Raw genomic sequence first — 18,914 nt, forward strand, 5'->3', positions numbered from 1 at the left:
TTATTATTGTTCTTCCTGCTAATTATTTTGTTATTAATATAGTATATAGATGACAGGCAACTAGCAAATGGAATTAGTAGTAGTTTCTTTGGGCCTGTTTTGCAAGGGGTGGGGAACTAATATTGTTGTAATATATTAATCAACATTCAATTGTGGGGGACAATATGTGTAAGTTTTTTAATACACTTTTTCTTTTTAATGTCTTGTTTGTTTTCTTTTTTCTTTGTTTCTTTAAAAAAATGGTGTTTTGAATTTTAACTTTTTTTGAATAAAATAAAAATAGATTAAAAATAGGCTTTTATTGTTCAGATTGCAGCTCAAGCTGCTGTTAAACATATGGAATAGAAGCAGGCATAGAACAATAGAAATTGATTCAGAAATAGAGTAGCTGGCAAAAGCTACCATTCAAATATAATAAAGCTAACCAGTAAAAGTTATCAGCAATGGAATTCTAAAATGGAAATGCCCCACTCTGTGGAAATTATTACCACAGAAAGAGTTAGAGCAGAGGAGATAGCAAACCAAGAGCTATAATCAATTTGTCTATGGAAAATATGCAGCCAATTAATATAAAAAGACAAAATATAGTTAAAGAAATGTGGATTTCCCTATAGAAATTGTTTGAGAGGGCTAATTTAAATACTTAATGTATGGCTAAGGAGTTTACATGGAAGAAAATTGCAAAAATAGGTGAATTTAACACTAAAATCTATATAGCAACTCAAGAACATGGAAGAGGATATTACAGTAGAGACAACCATGTTGTTGCTAGAATGCAAGTTCATGCTGAAGTATGTATCAGCAAAATGCAGGCAAGGAGTCAAAATGAGATAGCTCTCAAGCCGCAGGGAGAAATGGATTGAAAAGGCCCAGCACTATTTTCATAGCAATGAAGCAGGGCAGCTTTGTTAGAGAAAGATTGTTCACTTTGGTAGATTGAGGACCACAAGAGGGGAACTGCTGAAAGGAAAGAGATAGTGAAAGCCACAGCTAGTAAAGGGAAGAGGATAGGTGTCTATGAGTCACAATGGAAATGCTTCAAAGCAATCAAGGTAGACAGTGAATCCAAGGGTGCATAGGTTCTAAGGCCAGTGACAAAAAAGCAAAAAAAAATTATGAATATGTAAAAATAAAGCTTAGTAGAAGATGGAAAGAACCTACCTGTGAAGGAACTGAACAGAGAGTTTTTAGCACTCCAGTACCAAAATATTTATACAAAATAGCCCCTAATAAGGAAGCTGCTAGACAAAGGTCCAAATGAGCTCCAACAGAAAACATAAAGGCAGGCTAAAGCCTTGACCACACATCAGCATGCAAGTTTTGAGAAGAATGAACCTTGGATGATGAGCCACATACCATTGAGAAAGGATATTGGAGTGTCAAAAGCAGTCAGATCAATATTGGACTGGGACTAATAGTTAATTGCTAATTCTTGTCTATTCATAATGAAGAGAAGAAAAGTGAGGGCAAACTGTTATTGTTTTAGACATGTATAAAGCAGTGTAATAGATTCTACTTCCCCTATTCTCTCAAGTGGCTTTCTGCTATTCTGCTCCACTACAATGAAACTGGAGATAATCCCTTTCTATGTAATTCATGAACCAGATAAAAATATTTATTTCTTAACTTTGAAATTCTGAATTCAGCTAGACTCATCTTTGTTAATGGAGTCCTCAGAAAGGTACAGTTAAAGATAAGACAAACACAACATTATGAGGAAACAGCAGAAAAAAATACTACAGATAAGGAGTCATAAGGATTGAGCTTATTGATTCTCATCTCCTTATACTTTAGCCATGCTCATGTATCCAGTCAAATTATTTCATTTAAGGTGCTAAAAGATCCCATAGTTACTATACTATATGGTATGCTATACTGTATTATATAAGTATAAACTATATATACTTATAAGGTTACTATAAACATCAATCTCACAATAATAGCATAACCATTTTTTCATTTTACAAAGTTAAACCAGGCAGTTTATATGGGTTAAATCAATGTTGCACAGAATATGTTTTTTTTTTAAAAAAGTGTCTTGCCTAAATCATCTAAAGCAGAGAAACAATTCTGAGCAAAAAAAGTCTTGTCCATCATATATTTTTTCCAAGAAAAATATCAGATGAATGGGGACAAAATAAACTTATTTAACACATGCCTTCTCTATTTTTCTCCCCCACTTTTTTTATAGGGCTAAGTATTTTCAAGGAAAGAAGGTGAATGGGGAATTTGAGATCCGAGTGGAACAGGTCAGTGAGGAAAAAAATCTATTCTCAAAACGCAGTTCAGGCATGTAGTTCACTCCTGACTTTGCAGGTGTCAGTTAGGAAGAGATTTTTATCTAAAAAAACACTTTGGAACTTGCTTATCTCAGATTTAATTGACTTTTCTATTATGATAGAGTACAGAGTGTACAGCCACGCACCTACTTAACCATGCTGAAGAATGTTATACTTTATTTGCTACTGAGTGGAAATGATATGCTTTCTCAGAAAAACAAGTTGTTGTGACTATTAGAAAAACTACTCTGTTTTGGAGGGGGGAAAGTACTATGTTTTGTAAGTGCAATGTCTAAACAATTAAACCTTGTGGAAAATAATTTAATCAATATTGGTTCAAAATGTTCTGAAAGAAATTTGTAATGTTCTTCCCTAGTTTGGCTAGTTTATAATTAGTTTTTGTTTTTGTTTTACTTTATCTCTGATGTGCCAAACCTCACACTTTTTGTTGTGTAGCCGGTTCTTTGCAGGCAATAAGTGAGATGAGAGGTTGCAAACAGGAACATTGCTTTATTGAGGCAAACAGGAACAGAACTGAAACAGAGGCTGCTGCGCAGCTACTTATACGGTTGGCCACTAGGTGGCAGCCAATAGGTTTAAAGGAACCCATTCCCGCCCCAAATCATCCAATGATCTTCTTGGAGACAGCAAGTCTGGCTTAGTCAGTGACCGTTACACAAACACACCATTGAGCAACCATAAGCAGCATTCAAACAGACATGTGAACAGTTCAAGTAAAGATCACAATACATTACACTTTTGACATAAAACAAGTCAGGCTATATTTCTAAGTTTTTGCTATAATTTTTTTTAAGCTCCTGTCTTTTTCTTCCCAATAACACAAAACCTAAGGCTAGCTGATTTGGGGATTCTGGGAGTTGAAATTCACATAACTTTAAGTTGACATGTTTGGGAAGCACTGGTATAGGTGTCATCTGCTTTTTTGTAGTCCAAATTGGATAAATTTTCTTGACCATTCAGCAAGATATTTTAGGCTATACAAATACATTAAATAGTGCATATTGATTGTGCATTCTGCAAATCTAGTGAAAAAAGAATCCGACTTTTGTCCTGTCTATTCCACAGTACCCAGGCTCACATGAATTTGTTGAATTATTAGTATGATAAATGACAGGTTTGTTCTAAAACAATCTTTCCTAATCTGGTGGGCTTGTTGGATGTGGATTAAGGTTCCTGAAGTATAACTGAATTGGAGAAGCCTATTTGGAATTAGTCTAACCTGTAGTCATTTTGCAATGTTGTGTCTTACAGTCAGGCATGAAAAAAGGTTGTTTTTGAATGATTATATAATACAATGTGCTGCCCAGATTCACTACGCTTTAAAATTGTTCAGTGTTTTCAAATGGAATTCTCTCAAAATATAATGAAAATTTTGGCTAATACCACAAGCACAAAACTTTGTTAAGTTTATAGCTGGTCAGTGATGCCAGATTTCAAAAATAAACCCAGATGTGATGTTTAAAATAGGCATCCAAGTCCTATTTAAATAATTTTCATGTTGGATTTGGTCTATGATGATGATGATGATGATGATTGCAGTAAACCTAATTCAGAGTCCACTTATTATTAGACTATAAACACTTCTTGAGTGTTTCCTGTGCAAAACAGCACTAATTAGACATGCTGCTGCTGTGGAAACCTTGAGGCAAACATTCCATTTGAAAGAGAATTTTGCAAATAGGTCACTCTATTCTGTATGTTATGTTATCAAGTAACCCTGTGTTCTATTATTCTTCCACTTCAGGCAGAATTTTCAGAACTCAACTTGGCTGCCTATTCAACTGCTGGCTGTATGGTAGACATGCAGGTCATCAGGAATGGCACAAAAGTGGTCAGGTGACAAATATTAGAGTTTTTGTTTCCTTCCAATTAACTTCTTTGTCCTTGCTTTTTTTTAACCAAATGTGTGTTTCTCAAGTTCTGTTAATAAGGAATAGATAGTTGCAAACAACTTGCTACAGTCTTTAGCTGTCAGAAAAAAGATCAGTCCAGTTTGTGGTGCATTTTGATTGTTAAAAGGATTTTTTTTCCATAAACAGTTTTATTTGTTGAGATCTTGGAAAATGAATAAAATTGTTACAAAAGAAGCATCACAACTACTCTAGGAGGAAATGCCATATCGACAAATAACCCCAAATGCTGATTAGGATATGTGTAGATCCTTGGATTAAAAATATATAAGTAAATGTATTTTGTAATTAGAAAGGTAGGCTGGTAACTTGCTTTTACAAGCAATAATTATGAAATATAATTATTTTATTTTATTTATTTTATTAGATTTATATACCGCCCTTTATATACCGCCCTTTATATACCATCATATATTTGTTTCATTTGTAACTAATAGAACTAAAATGTCAGGACATATCATCTTGGAGAAAATCTGTTTATGGGGTAGCTAAAAGTGGATTCTCACCTGATGGTATTTAATCAATTAAAAGGAGGTTGGGAGAAGAGACAATTAAGATAAGTCTTTCTTTTCCCACACTGACCAATTTCTAAGTCTTGGTTGTTGATGTTAATTTTGCATTCTCGGTTGATCTGCTCAACAGTAGGGAAGCAACTTTCTTTGCAGACTGATTGCTGTTATGCTAACATTACCTGATTTGGAAGCCAAGCAGAGTTGGATTTGGTTACTGCTTAGAAAGAAAATGACTAGGAACACTAGAGATGTAGATACAGCATGAACTTTAAAAAAGCATCCTGGAATACCAAACCACTAGTGTTTCCAAGAAACCAATATGGTTGTGTCTATGTAATCACCAAGAGTCAAGCTAAATTTGAGGACATCTTCACCTTTTCCTTAGACTATGAAACAGTTGTTTTGTACATTTATGTTGTGATCATTACAACTGAATTGAAAGCAATATTTATGGTATGTTCATATATAGATTTTCATGTATGCATCCCAGCATCATTTTGCTGTAATAGTTGGGCAGCATATAAATTTGATGAAGAAATAAATAAATGGTACCTCCCACCTATGATTTCCAGCAACTGTAGCACATTTGTTTGTGCACTCTTCTTCTTAGTTGTATTTTATTTTTGTTTGTGTTCTCATAGTCACTAGCTTTGTGGGCCTATGTGCCCATTAATCCTGCTGACTTTGGTGATATAAATGCCATTATGCTAGGGATTTAACTTCAAGATCATATAAATGGTTATTAAGAAATTCTGATGGATCACCATAGCCAATTAGATAATCATATAGCACAGTATATTGCAGAACATAGATGGTACTAAGAAACTGCAACAAGAGAAATATACACAGATTAAGGAAATAAGCAAAATGCTCATCCACATAGCTAGTTATTGTCATACTTTCCTCCCATCCCAGAACTAAGAAGAAATCCTGACCTTAGATATTAGTATTAGTATTATGATGGGACATGGTCATCATAACAAAATGCCTTATTGGAGTTTCCTCTTGCATGTTTTCCCACTGTTCCAGTCTGAATTATGAGTAAGAAGGACAATGTTTCAGCCTGATCATCCTTTCCATTCTCTATTGTGCCTTCCCCATTTGTTTCTAAGGCTTCCTGTTTGCCACAGTTTTCCCTCTCATTGCTTCATGATCTTAATGATTTGCTGAGTTAAGACCCATGTGTTTCTTTTACAGTGAGCATTGCTAATTTCAATTTGATGAATATTTTCAGGATCCAGAATTTTCTGAGGGAGAAAAACATGGCTGTTCCAGTGCATGCTTTAGTTATGTTTTCCCAATAACTTTTTCCATCCCCTGAAGTTAATCCAGTCTTACAGATTATCTGGACCTTCCTGTTTTCTCATATCTCATTACATTCCAGAGCTCTTCACAGACTCCCTATTCAAACCAGAACCCAATTTGAAGCATTAACTTATTCATAGTTCTCCATACATAATCCAAAGTATCTGTCTGTATTTCTCCCTCCTGATTATTAAAAAAGTCCTTCTTTTGGTTGTAACTTCCAGGACAAAGGTTCACATTCTGGGGTTCAGGGACCTCGCCTTAGAACTCTGGAATCAGTTCCTTCCTTTCCTTTGTCTCTGTGAAAGAAGTCTGCTTTGGGAGATTACTGCAAACACTCAGCAATTGGTCAAAACAGTGATGATTTGGCCCTTGGGACTCTCAACACATCTGTCTTATGTTATTATCCTTGAAATAATGTGGTAGATACTAGACATGGGTGAAGGTAGATAGGTGAGATGTTTAGCAGTGTCAGTATGAAAGCATACTTCTAATGAATCCTTTAGAAAGACTCATTTCTCCTCCTCTTTTTTCTAATTTCTCATGCCTTTCTCATAATATTCAAATGAATCTCCTTGGATCTTGCTGCTCATACAAATATCCTCCAATCCATAATTCCAACCAAATGAAAAGTTGCCCCAAATCAGTAGAAAGTACAGAACTTTCAGTACGTAAGGGTTTCTAAATCAGAACAGTTTGTGGCAATGCAATAAAAGTCATAATGTCAGAATCCATGTCTATTTTGCTTTCCTATTTCTCCTTCATATTTCTTCCCTGACCCAATTCCCATTCTCTTCTCTCCCTGGGTTCTGCCATACTCCTGGAGGGGAGGTGGGGAGTGATTGTGGGTTTATTGCCTTGACTTCCTCTATTGCTACAATGTAACACTTTGCTTTCCTGCATTATTTCTTTCTGAACTTTCTTCTCCCTTACTGTCAGCTATCAAAGTGGGGAGGAAGAAAGGAATATAACCTCCGGCAATTGGCTTATCTCTGCGCTCTCAAGAGAAGGTGCGAAGAACTGCCTAAACATCACTGTTACAACCAGAGCTGGCCTGATGTTATCTCCCCTTTCCCACAATGGACTTAACACCTGGGGATTGGCTGATTTGAAATGACCAGACGAACTATGGGGTGGAGTTTGCTTGGGGACACTTTAACCTATCGATATCTGTGGGAAAACCTCAGATCCTGTCTATTATGCCTGCTATCAGCTTCTCCTAATAAAAGTTCCTTTTGGAAGCATTTGCTTCCATGAGTTCTGCTTTCTTGGGATCAGGTTTTGAAGCAGGCCCTGGCATTAGACAGGTCAACCCGGAAGGAAGACCCTTACAGGGGACTTTGCAAAAATTACCATGTTGGACAATGGTGCAGGGAAGGAAGAAGCCGCGACAAAGGGGGAGCTGTACCTCCGGTCAGAACCCTGCCAGCTGTCAGACTCCAAGTCTTCCTACATCTTGGAGGAAGAGGTAGTGGAGACGTGTAGCCACAAACCTCAGTGGTCGATGGGCATCGGGAAGAAGGATGATTGGGAGAAGAAGTCGAGAAAGGTGACTCTGAGATGAGCTAGCCACCAGCCGGGATGGAAGCAAGAGATGGAGAGGTCCCTTCATCTTAGTGAAGATGAGGGAGATCACGTGGGGCATTCGAGCTGGATTTTGGAGAAAGCAATCGACCTAATGAAATCAATTCTCAATTTCCTCAAGGATGAAAAGCCCAAAACTTGCGGCCACACCATTACCTTAGGCTGCAGTAAGAGGGACACCGAGGGGGAATCCAAAGCCGAGGTCCTGGGGACAAAATGCAGCTGTGGCTGCAGCAGCCCGCACTCCCCGCCGCACTGCAGCCGCTGATCGGGATGGGAGGCATCACAGATGACAACAAAAGCACCGATTCACCAGAAATTCCTGCCACTGGATGTGAAGTTCAGGGGGGAGTCACAACACCTGGGATTCTTCCTAACCCAAGTCTTCAGCTACATGGAAGAATATGGCTGATACTTCCCTGATGACCGGGCCCGAATCTGAATCATGCAAGCAGCTTTAGACAGAGTTGCAGCTGACTGGGTGGTAGACCTGCACGACTCCGACCCTCCGGAGCTACAGAATTTCAACCAATTCATGTTCTCCCTTAGACGGTGGTTCGAGGACCCGTTGGCATACAGGAAGGCCCATGAAAGAGTTAAAACAGTGAAGCAAGGTAGATGCCCAGTAGCCGAATACACCCAGGAATTCCGAGCCATCGCTAGCAAACTGAACTGGCCAGAAGACATCCTGCTCAGCCACTTCAAGGATGGCCTGAATTACGACCTCTACGATGCCTGCCTTCCCCAAAGAGACCCACAATGACTGCATGATTGGTATGTCCTGGCAGAGGAAGCAGAAATCGACCTGGCCAAGAGACATCGCAGAGGGATGTATAAGAAAAGAAAATAGCATTTTTCCAGTTGTTAGGGACAGATACAGTCTTCCTAGTCTTGTCAAACAAGTTTCACAGTCACTCTATATTTTAAGATTCCTCCAGCCATATGTGTAGCCCTACCATTTTTCAACATTCTCACAGCATTAATTACTTACTTTTCATCCATTTTTCTTGGATGCTAAGAACTGTAGTATTTATTTAACTCTACTCTTCAATACATTATTATTTAAACACAATTCTCTAAAATTTCCATTCCATTATTCCATCACTTTAGTTTCTTTCAAAATCATGTCATCACTTTTATTTTTAGTTGTGTTCATTCAGTGAAAATTCCTTTTTTAATTCTTTTCAACCACTTCCAGTGTTTAATTTCCATCATCAAAATTGCGCTGCATTTGGATGCCTCTTTTAGTTATTACAGGATTACATTTAAGTTCCTTGTTATTCTTGATTATATTCTTTCAACTATGTTTTTCTCTCTATACAAATTATACAATATCCTTTCCTCATATCTTTCTTTTCCACCACCATTTTTACTTATTAATTCTATCAAGCAGCCTTAATTCTACCCATTTCTTTTCTTACTCTTCAAGTAGCTTTTACATCTTCTCTCTTTTCATTCACTTGCTACTTATTCTTTGGTGAAATGAACATAATATGTTTTCATACAGGACCTGTACTTATACAGTCATCCATTCCTAACCATCACGACACTAAAATGACTAAAATTACATAACAGAGCAAGATCCAACTTACTTGCATCACAATATCTCTCAAAAATACATAAAGGAGAGATTTTGCATTGTGATGCATATTTTGTTATTTTTCCATACCCCTCACACCCAGATATCTGGGACTTGTACATTCTCTTCCTACTACCATACTATTTTAATTATAATCCCTTAATTATAAAATTATTTTATACTTGATTTTTGTTATCATTCAGTTTGGCATTATTATGTTCATCAAATATCAGGTGTGAAAGGATTAAAAGAGAAAGCAATGACACAATTCAGTAGGACATATATAAATAAAGCACTAGCCACAAAGTATTCATTCATTGCCTTAAGATAGAGAATGAGCTAAACTCCAGAACTTGGGCCCTGCTACTTAAAATACTTGACTTCGAGTGTGGTGCACTTCATAGGATGGCTGGTTATATAATAAGGACATAAAGCAGGGATAGGTATTGTTTCATTTTTCCTATCCCAAACTTTATAAATCTAAAGACAACAAACACTTGAATAACCCTGGAAATAAATAAAAACAATGCTAAGACCACAGTGGAACACTTTCAGGTGTTTGAGAGCTATACTTTACACATTTAGGGAGTTCAATCTGGGGCAAGGATTCTTAATTTTTAAAGAATAGAATAGAATAGAATAGAATAGAATAGAATAGAATAGAATAGAATAGAATAGAATAGAATAGAATAGAATAGAATAGAGTAGAGTAGAGTAGAGTAGAGTAGAGTAGAGTAGAGTAGAGTAGAGTAGAGTAGAGTAGAGTAGAGTAGAGTAGAATAGAATAGAATAGAATAGAATAGAATAGAATAGAATAGAATAGAATAGGACCTTGGAGGTCTTCTAGTCCAACCCCCTGCTCAAGCAGGAGAGCTTATACCATCTCAGACAAGTGACTGTCTAGCCTCTTCTTAAAAATCTCCAGTGATAGAGCACCCACGATTTCTGGAGGCAAGCTGTTCCACTGATTAATTGTGCTCACTGTCAGGAAGTTTCTCCTTAATTCCAGGTTGCTTCTCTCTTTGATCAGTTTCCAAACATTGTTTCTTGTCCTGCCCTCTGGTGCTTTGGAGAATAACGTGACCTCCTCTTCTTTGTGGCAGCCCCTCAAATACTGGAACACTGCTATCATGTCTCCTCTATTTCTTCTTTTCTTCAGACTAGCCAAACCCAACTTCTGCAGCTGTTCTAGTGTCTGTTTTGGTCTCCAGGCCTTTGATCATCTTAGTTGCTCTTCTCTGAATTTTTTTCCAAACTTTCAACATCTTTTTTGTGGTATGGTGACCAAAACTGGCTGCATTATTCCAGGTGTGGTCTTACTAGGGTTTTATAAAGCGGTAATAATACTTTGTGTGATCTTGATTCTATGCCTCTGTTTATACAACCCAGGACTGTATTAGCTTTTTTGGTTGCTGCTGCACACTGCTGGCTCATAGTCAAGTGATCATCCACTAGGACTCCAAGGTCCCTCTCACAGTTGCTGTCTTTAAGCCAGATCTTGCCTGTTCTGTATTTGTACCTTTGAGTTTTTCCTGCCTAAATGTAAGACTTTGTTTTTCTCCACATTAAAACTCATTTTTTTGGATAGGGCCCATTGGTTAAGTTTGTCAAGATCTTTTTGGATCCTGAGTTTGTCTTCTGGGGTGTTGGCTACTCCTGCCAGTTTAGTGCCATCTGCAAATTTGATGAGTTTCCCTTCAATTCCCTCATCTAAGTCATTTATGAAGATATTGAAGAGTACTGGGCCTAAGACGGAACCTTGTGGTACCCCACTGCTCACTTCTCTCCATGTAGATGTGGTGCCATTGAGGACTACTTGTTGAGTACGGTTTGCCAGCCGGCTACAGATCCATCTGGTGGTGATGTCTATTCCACCTTTTTCTAGCTTACCCAAGGAGTAGGTTTTGGTCTACTTTATCAAATGCTACTTAATAAACCCTGTCTTTCAAAATCTTTCTGTTCCTTTCCTTGGGAAATATTTTGCTTAAATATTTTGTTCAATGTTTTCATTTTTTTGCATTAAGCCTTTTCTAAGATGGCTTTATAAATCTCATGTTGTGAAGAAAAACAGAGAAGCTGTACGATCTCCTCAGGTAGTGGGGTCACCAGTTTTTCCCCTGCTTCAAGTATGTTTGAGAAGGGCAAGAATACCACAGCAACTTGTACTTGTCACTATTTTGTGCCTAATTGTTTATTCTTCTTGGAAAAATAGTCTAATAATTGCTATTTAAGAAAATAATCTAATTCTAATACAGCACTTCCTGTCAGGCAAAACTCTCAGCTAAATTTGTAAATTTAAAATTTACAAACTGCCTTTAACAGTAAGAGGCAAACGAGGATTCCTTGAGAGCAGAAACCTGTTTTGCATGTGTAAAATGGTTTTCCTCCTTATTTATTTTATTCTCATTTTACTTCCCTTATTATGGAGAATTTGGCAAATTTGGACCAATTTCCAAAGAGCAATAAGCCAAATGAAATTCCTGTATGTTATTTCTATGCTCTGTCTAGACCAGGGGAGATGAACCAGACTTATAAAAGCACCACATAGGCCAGATAGGATATGTGGCAAGTCTTGCTTTTATAAAATTACTAAGTTTATAGTGGCTTGTTAGTTACTTGGTTACCTAAGTTAACTGCTGCCTTTCCTTTAGAATATCAAAGTGGCACATAAAGTAGCACTAATTTTAGATATTTGCATGGAGTACAGTGCAAAATAGACTACTATGTATAACTACATTTTTCTCTATTACATTGAGTTGACTAATAAAGAGACAAGCAGCACTATTTATGATTCCATGGGTTTCTTGCCATGAAAATTTGTGCCTAAAATTTAAATCAATAGTCTTAATACAATATTAATATTAATTTAAACCCAAATTAAACTTAATATTAATATAAACCCAAACAAATTAAATGTAATCCTTTCCTTGCTGAAAGTAATCTCTGCACAAGAAATAGCTGAAACTGTAGACATGTTCAGAAAAAAAATACATTCAAAATGTATACATTTGCAAGAAAAGGAAATGAGAAAATGAGAAAAATCAACTTAAAACATTTCTAGTGATGTCTCACCTACTTGGATATAAAGGTAGCAGACTCAAAAGTCAATTTTGAGCTCCTGAGACTATAACAAACATTTTTATGTGATTATGGCTAGCATATAAATTGGGAAAACAAAAGGGGAAAAACTGGATTCACGAATTACGAGATGAGGAAGGGAGAATATTCCACCAGGAGGAAAAAAAAAAAAACTATAGCCCAGGAATTTTATGAACGTTTATACAAAGAAGATAGTCAGGCAAGTGTGGAGAAAATGGAGGAATATTTTCAAAGAGCCAAACTACCCAAGGTCACAGAAGATACCAGAAATATGTTAAATGAGGAAATTCGACTATCTGAGGTGATAAAAGCTATTAATGCACAAAAGAATAATAAAGCATCGGGACCCGACGGTCTTCCATCAGAAATTTATAAAGAATTACAAAATATCCTAGCTCAACCCCTAGTGGAGGTATTTAACGCAGTATTAGAAGGCGCAAGGACGCCTAAATCTTGGCTAGAGGCAAACATAACCCTTATCCCGAAAGATAACACGGACCATACATTAATCCAAAATTACAGACCCATATCACTTCTTAACTCGGACTACAAGTTATTTACATCAATTATAGCGGAACGATTGAAACGATTTCTGAATGATTTCATACACGCAGATCAGAATGGTTTTCTCACTAAGAGACACACTAAGCACAACATTAGAATAATATTAGATATATTGGAGTACTATGAATTACATAGCGAACAACAGATGGCATTACTTTTCTTAGACGCCCAAAAGGCATTTGACAACGTTAAATGGCCTTTTTTGTGCCAACAGCTTAGCTTTATGAATATGGGTGAAAAATTTATAAATATAATTAGGGCAATTTATGACAATCAGGAAGCAAAAATAATTATTAATGGGGAAGCATCTAGCAAGTTTCAAATTCAAAAGGGAACACGGCAAGGCTGCCCCCTATCACCATTGCTCTTTATATTGACTCTTGAAGTATTAACGAGAACTATAAGAAATGACCCAAAGATAAAAGGATTAACCATTAAAAAGGAAACCTTTAAATTGCAAGCTTTCGCGGACGATCTGGTTTTTATTATGGAGGATCCATGTCAGACGGGACCAAAGCTATTGGAAGAATTATCTAAATATGGTGAGGTTGCCGGACTGCGAATAAATAGAAATAAGACCAAGATGATTGTTAAAAATATGACCAATAAACAAAAAGGTAATCTGGCCGGAATCATGGATATAGAAATAGTCAAGAAAATAAAATATCTAGGGATTAACATTACGGCTAGATGCACTTCACTCAAAAAGGATAATTATGATAATGTAGTGAACCAAATAAAAGGTGATCTGGAAAGATGGGGAAACCTAAAACTCTCATTATTGGGAAGAATCGCTGTCATTAAGATGAATATTCTGCCTAAAATCCTGTTTCTGTTTCAGAATATCCCAATTCAACTCGACTCTAAATTTTTTCGAAATTTGGATAAATTATCACTAAGTTTTATTTGGCAGGGGAAAAAACCAAGAATTAAATTGAAATATTTACAGGACACGAAGGAAAATGGGGGTTTTGGATTGCCAGACTGGGAATTATATTACCATGCCGCGGCCCTGAGCTGGATTAGAGAATGGGTAATCTTGAGAAATAGAAGACTATTAACTTTAGAGGGTCACGATCTGCAATATGGCTGGCATGCTTTCCTATGGACGGAGAAACAAGGTCTTTTCTCGCATTTTCAAAGACATCGGATCAGGCAAGCGCTACTTAATACTTGGAAAAAAATTAGATCTCACAATTACACCAAAATTCCGGTCTGGCTATCCACCCTTGAAGCGATAGTTTACCCAAATCTGTTTGATTTGGGTAACATAATCTCATACAAGGATATTCTGAATGAGGAGGGGGAATTGAAACTTAGGAATGAACTAGAATTACAAGGTATAAAACTCGATTGGTGGGCCTACTTACAAATCCAATCGAGATTTAGGAAGGATAAAAATGAATGGGGGATATATACCTCTGAAACAGCATTGGACAAAATATTATTGGGACCGGACTCTAAACAAATAAGGAATTTTTATAAATTACTTTTGGGATATAAGCTGTTTGAAGAGCAAGTGAAAGACCCCATGTTGACCTGGGCTAACAATTTAGGACATAACATCGACCTAGATACTTGGCAAACAATTTGGGATAGAAATAAAAGGATAACACTGGCCTCATCGTATAAAGAAAATTTATTTAAAATGTTTTACCGATGGCATCTTCCCCCAGCTCGCTTAGCAAAAATGTACACAACAGCATCTCCCAAATGTTGGAAGTGTTCTGAAGAGATAGGAACATACTTCCACACGTGGTGGTCTTGCAGTAAAATACAAAAATTTTGGAGAATGATTTGGATTTGGCTGAAAGAAATATTGAATCAAGATCTGGAGTTTAGTCCAGAACTTTTCTTGTTGGGAATCACGAAAGAGAAATATCCTAAAGATGTGCTATACTTAACGATCCATATTATCACAGCAGCTAGATTATCATTTGCGCAAAAATGGAAAAAGAATGAGATCCCAGGACAAAAAGAGGTTATTAGGAAAATTTGGGATTGCGCTGAAATGGACAAATTAACTTTGGAATTAAAGAATAAAGATCAATCAGACTATTATAGAATTTGGAACAAATTGTATCTTTGGATGGATAAAAAGAAAGGTCTCTATTAGGTTCTACAGACTAGCTCACTGTTTTAAATACTGTGGTATTTTATCGATTTGTAATATAAGTGTATTTAAGTGTATTTTTGATGTACATATATACATGTATATATATATATTTAAACATTGTAGACAAAAAGGTTTGTCAGCTCGCTGGTACTGTGTCCAATGTTTTTAAATAATAAAATTAATAAAAATAAAAAAATAAAAAGAGACAAGCAGCACTATTTATGATTCCATGGGTTTCTTGCCATGAAAATTTGTGCCTAAAATTTAAATCAATAGTCTTAATACAATATTAATATTAATTTAAACCCAAATTAAACTTAATATTAATATAAACCCAAACAAATTAAATGTAATCCTTTCCTTGCTGAAAGTAATCTCTGCACAAGAAATAGCTGAAACTGTAGACATGTTCAGAAAAAAAATACATTCAAAATGTATACATTTGCAAGAAAAGGAAATGAGAAAATGAGAAAAATCAACTTAAAACATTTCTAGTGATGTCTCACCTACTTGGATATAAAGGTAGCAGACTCAAAAGTCAATTTTGAGCTCCTGAGACTATAACAAACATTTTTATGTGATTATTTAATGCTGTATTCTGCAGGGGGGAAAAACCTTCTAAGAAAATGTGTGCACTGCATTCAGAAATGTTGTTATAATTTTATACATGTTAATAATTTCTACCTCCAAAGATTCAGAAATTATTTTTTGTCATCTGTATGGAACATTGAAAAAAGTATCATGGAATCTTATCCAAAATTCTTAGAGAACAACTTCTGGTTGGCTTTGTTAACTCTATTACTGTAGGCAATGAACGTTTAAATGATGTTTTTAATGAGCTGTAGTAAGTACTTAGTTTGAAATTTGAGAAATTGTCACCAAGTTTAGGAAAGCAGAAGAGGAAGTATCAGAAAAGGAAAAAAAACAGATTGGAATAGGAGGATTCAATTGACTATTAAATGTATTATTTGGTTATTTCTCCTAGATCCTTCAAGCCTGATTTTGTTCTCATCCGTCAGCATGCTTACAGCATGGCCCTAGGAGAAGATTTTCGCAGCCTTATCATTGGTCTCCAATATGGTGGGGTTCATAGTGTCAATTCACTTTTCTCTATCTACAATTTCTGCAGCAAACCCTGGGTGGTAGGTGATATTTTTAAATATCTTCACATGGGGAAAAAGGGAATTTGAAAGTCAATTTTTAGCACAAAATATTTTTTTAAAAAGAATCAAATTCTTTACGTTTCCCACTACTGAAGATTTCAGCAAATAATACAACTGTTTTACTTCCATAAACAAAACCATTTCTCAGCTGTTTAATCCATCTCAGCATTAAATGTCTCATTTCATCAGTTCTAGAAAAACCCTTTCTGTATCTTGTATAACATTGCCTATCCTGAAAGGGAATAATGTTTTGCTTCTTTTGAAAGCTCTGTTTCTCAGGTTGCTTTCTTCACTAGTCACTAAAGAACTCTCATCATAATAGTATAAAAACTATAGAAAATCACACTTCTACACAATAAATTATTTCTGCATGAATTCATTTTATTTGAAACATATAATGTTCAAATACCTTGTCAAAAAAGGACAGTAGCTAAAATAAAAATAAAAATTTGTAGAGTGGCATTGCATAAAACCTGTGGAGAAAAAAGAAGATGATCTGATATGCAAACTCTGTTACTAAAGCAACACGGGGCAAAATATATCGTAAGTCCACAAGGACAGAAAATATGCAGAAGAGGCCCAGGCAGATGTTTCCCTAATTCACAGGAGTATAAGAAGGGGGGGAAAGTACAATGCAGTCACACTTCCAAGATTCCACTATTATAGCCATTCTCATTAAAAATAATTTATATGTGCACAGAAAGGGCTTTTGCATGTGTGAAGAGTATATTTTTTAAGAGGTAGGATCTGTATTTATTCCTCCTGCTTTTCACTCTGTTCTGATGGGTCTCTCTAAGTCTAAGTCAGGGACCACCTGCTGCCGGCATCAACTCCCCTCCGCCCTGTGCGTTCCCACAGAGAGGGCCTCCTCAGGGTGCCGCCAGTCAAGGAATGCCGACTGGTGGCCCCCAGGGGGAGGGCCTTCTCTGTGGGCGCTCCGGTATTATGGAACCAACTGCCGGTGGAGCTCCGGACGGCATCAGACCTCCGAACTTTCCGTCGTGGCCTGAAGACCCACCTATTTGAAATGGCTGGTCTGGCCTGACGGGGGATTATGGGTTTTAATTTGTCGTTTTAGATTTGTATTACTGTTTTTAACTGGGCATGGGTTTAATCTTTTTTTAATTTTTGTATTGTCTTTTTTATATATGCCCTGTGAACCGCCCTGAGTCCCTACCAAGGAGAAGGGCGGTATACAAATTAAATAAAACTAAACTAAACTAAAACTAAACTAAGTAGATATGCAAACATTCTGAACATGGGACTCAGAGCCCAGAAGGTTGAAGAAAGATTTGTGATTAGTGCCAGTCTTTCTATGTCAGGAATATAGCAGTGATCACTAAAATCTTCCTGTGTTAATTTTTTATTTACATGCATTTTAAGAACATTTCAAGGCCTGTATCCATACATTAATCCCCAAACTTCCAGATATTGTATCATTTCTCATAATTATATAGACTTGATGTTGACATGAAAAAAACTAACCAAACAGTCTAAAACCCTTTCTATACTGTAGTAGGTTGCAATTCCCACTATATGCAATAAATTCCATTTATTTTCCTTTATCTGATTCTAATAAGGGTAAAAATATTATCTATAAAATAATGAATTCTTTCTTGCACCTTAATAAAACAATAATGAGAGCTTATATATGAAATATATTTCATATCGATTTGCCACCCTCCTGTGGCATATTGTTAATGTAGATAGGATTGACATAGACAGAACATATGGAAGAGACTATCATTTATAATTATGCCTTCCTATAAATGAGCAGTCATGCAGAAATCTGAACTATTTTAACTATTTATTTCCCTTTTATTAAGCAAAAACAAGCTATGTAACTGCATATTTGCTAATCTATGTGAATATGGACTTTAGTTGGGGAGCCTTGCTTTGACTTATATGTTGTTTCATTAAAATAGATAAAACAGGGTTTTTGGTTTTGTTTTGTAATCAGATATTTGACTTGTCGTGAGAAGGGCCAGTCACTCACTCTCAGTTCTAAAAAAGGAAGCAGTGGCAAAGCACTTCTGAAACCTTGCCAAGAAAACTGCAGTGACTTGTTCAGGCAGTCTCCAGAAGTAAACACTAATTTGAAGGCACATACACACACACAAAAATGTCTCTATAATGACACGTGCCATTCATAAAAGATCACTATATAATTTCAAAAGATCTTGCTATATCATTTCTGCGTCTCTTTAGGTACATATAGGATGAGCACTTCAGTTTTCCAGCAAAGGTAAAGCTCCATGCAAAATATAATCTAAAATATAATTTTCTTCTCATTCTGTACTTGCAACCAGAAGCCGATCTGATGTAAAAGCCTATACACTGTATGTAGTATGCCAGCACCCTTAGGATGGACAACTCAAAGGCAGCTATAGTGGCAAACAGCCAGTAGAGATTTCAGACTGGGATTGGAGAGAGAGCAATCATATCATTAGCATAAACATAAGATGGATGTTGGATGTTTGCTTGTTTAAACTTAAAACCTGACATAATTTTAAGATTGTGTTATGTACGTGCATGCATGTAACCAAAAGGATTTTCAGCATTCATTATTAGTAATGTATAGTTACAGGTGGTATGATTGACAGCAATAATACATTAATATTTAGGATGAAACATGAGGGAGCAGACAAAACTCTTCATGTCTATTTGTATTTGACATTTGTCTACTTTGTAAAATTGCTCCCAAGTGATTCCTCTTCTTCCTTCCTTCCTTCCTTCCTTCCTTCCTTCCTTCCTTCCTTCCTTCCTTCCTTCCTTCCTTCCT

The 18,914-nt window shown here is 36.3% G+C and overlaps 1 protein-coding gene across 2 annotated transcripts in view; it reads left to right on the plus strand.

Annotated features, from left to right (window-relative positions):
• The window catches only part of SYN3 (synapsin III), a gene marked incomplete at its 5' end in the record, with an annotated part of 202,481 nt that overhangs the window by 13,668 nt on the left and 169,899 nt on the right, over positions 1–18,914 (plus strand). For both annotated transcript variants that reach the window (XM_081331718.1, XM_081331717.1), the window contains 3 exons: positions 2,192–2,249; positions 4,045–4,136; positions 15,955–16,111. In XM_081331718.1, coding sequence (XP_081187844.1) covers positions 2,192–2,249; positions 4,045–4,136; positions 15,955–16,111 — 307 coding nt within the window. The remainder of the gene's footprint in view (positions 1–2,191; positions 2,250–4,044; positions 4,137–15,954; positions 16,112–18,914) is intronic.

Source organism: Vipera berus (genome assembly GCF_964194415.1).
Source record: "Vipera berus genome assembly, chromosome: 6".
In the NCBI taxonomy this organism is placed as follows: Eukaryota; Metazoa; Chordata; class Lepidosauria; order Squamata; family Viperidae; genus Vipera; species Vipera berus.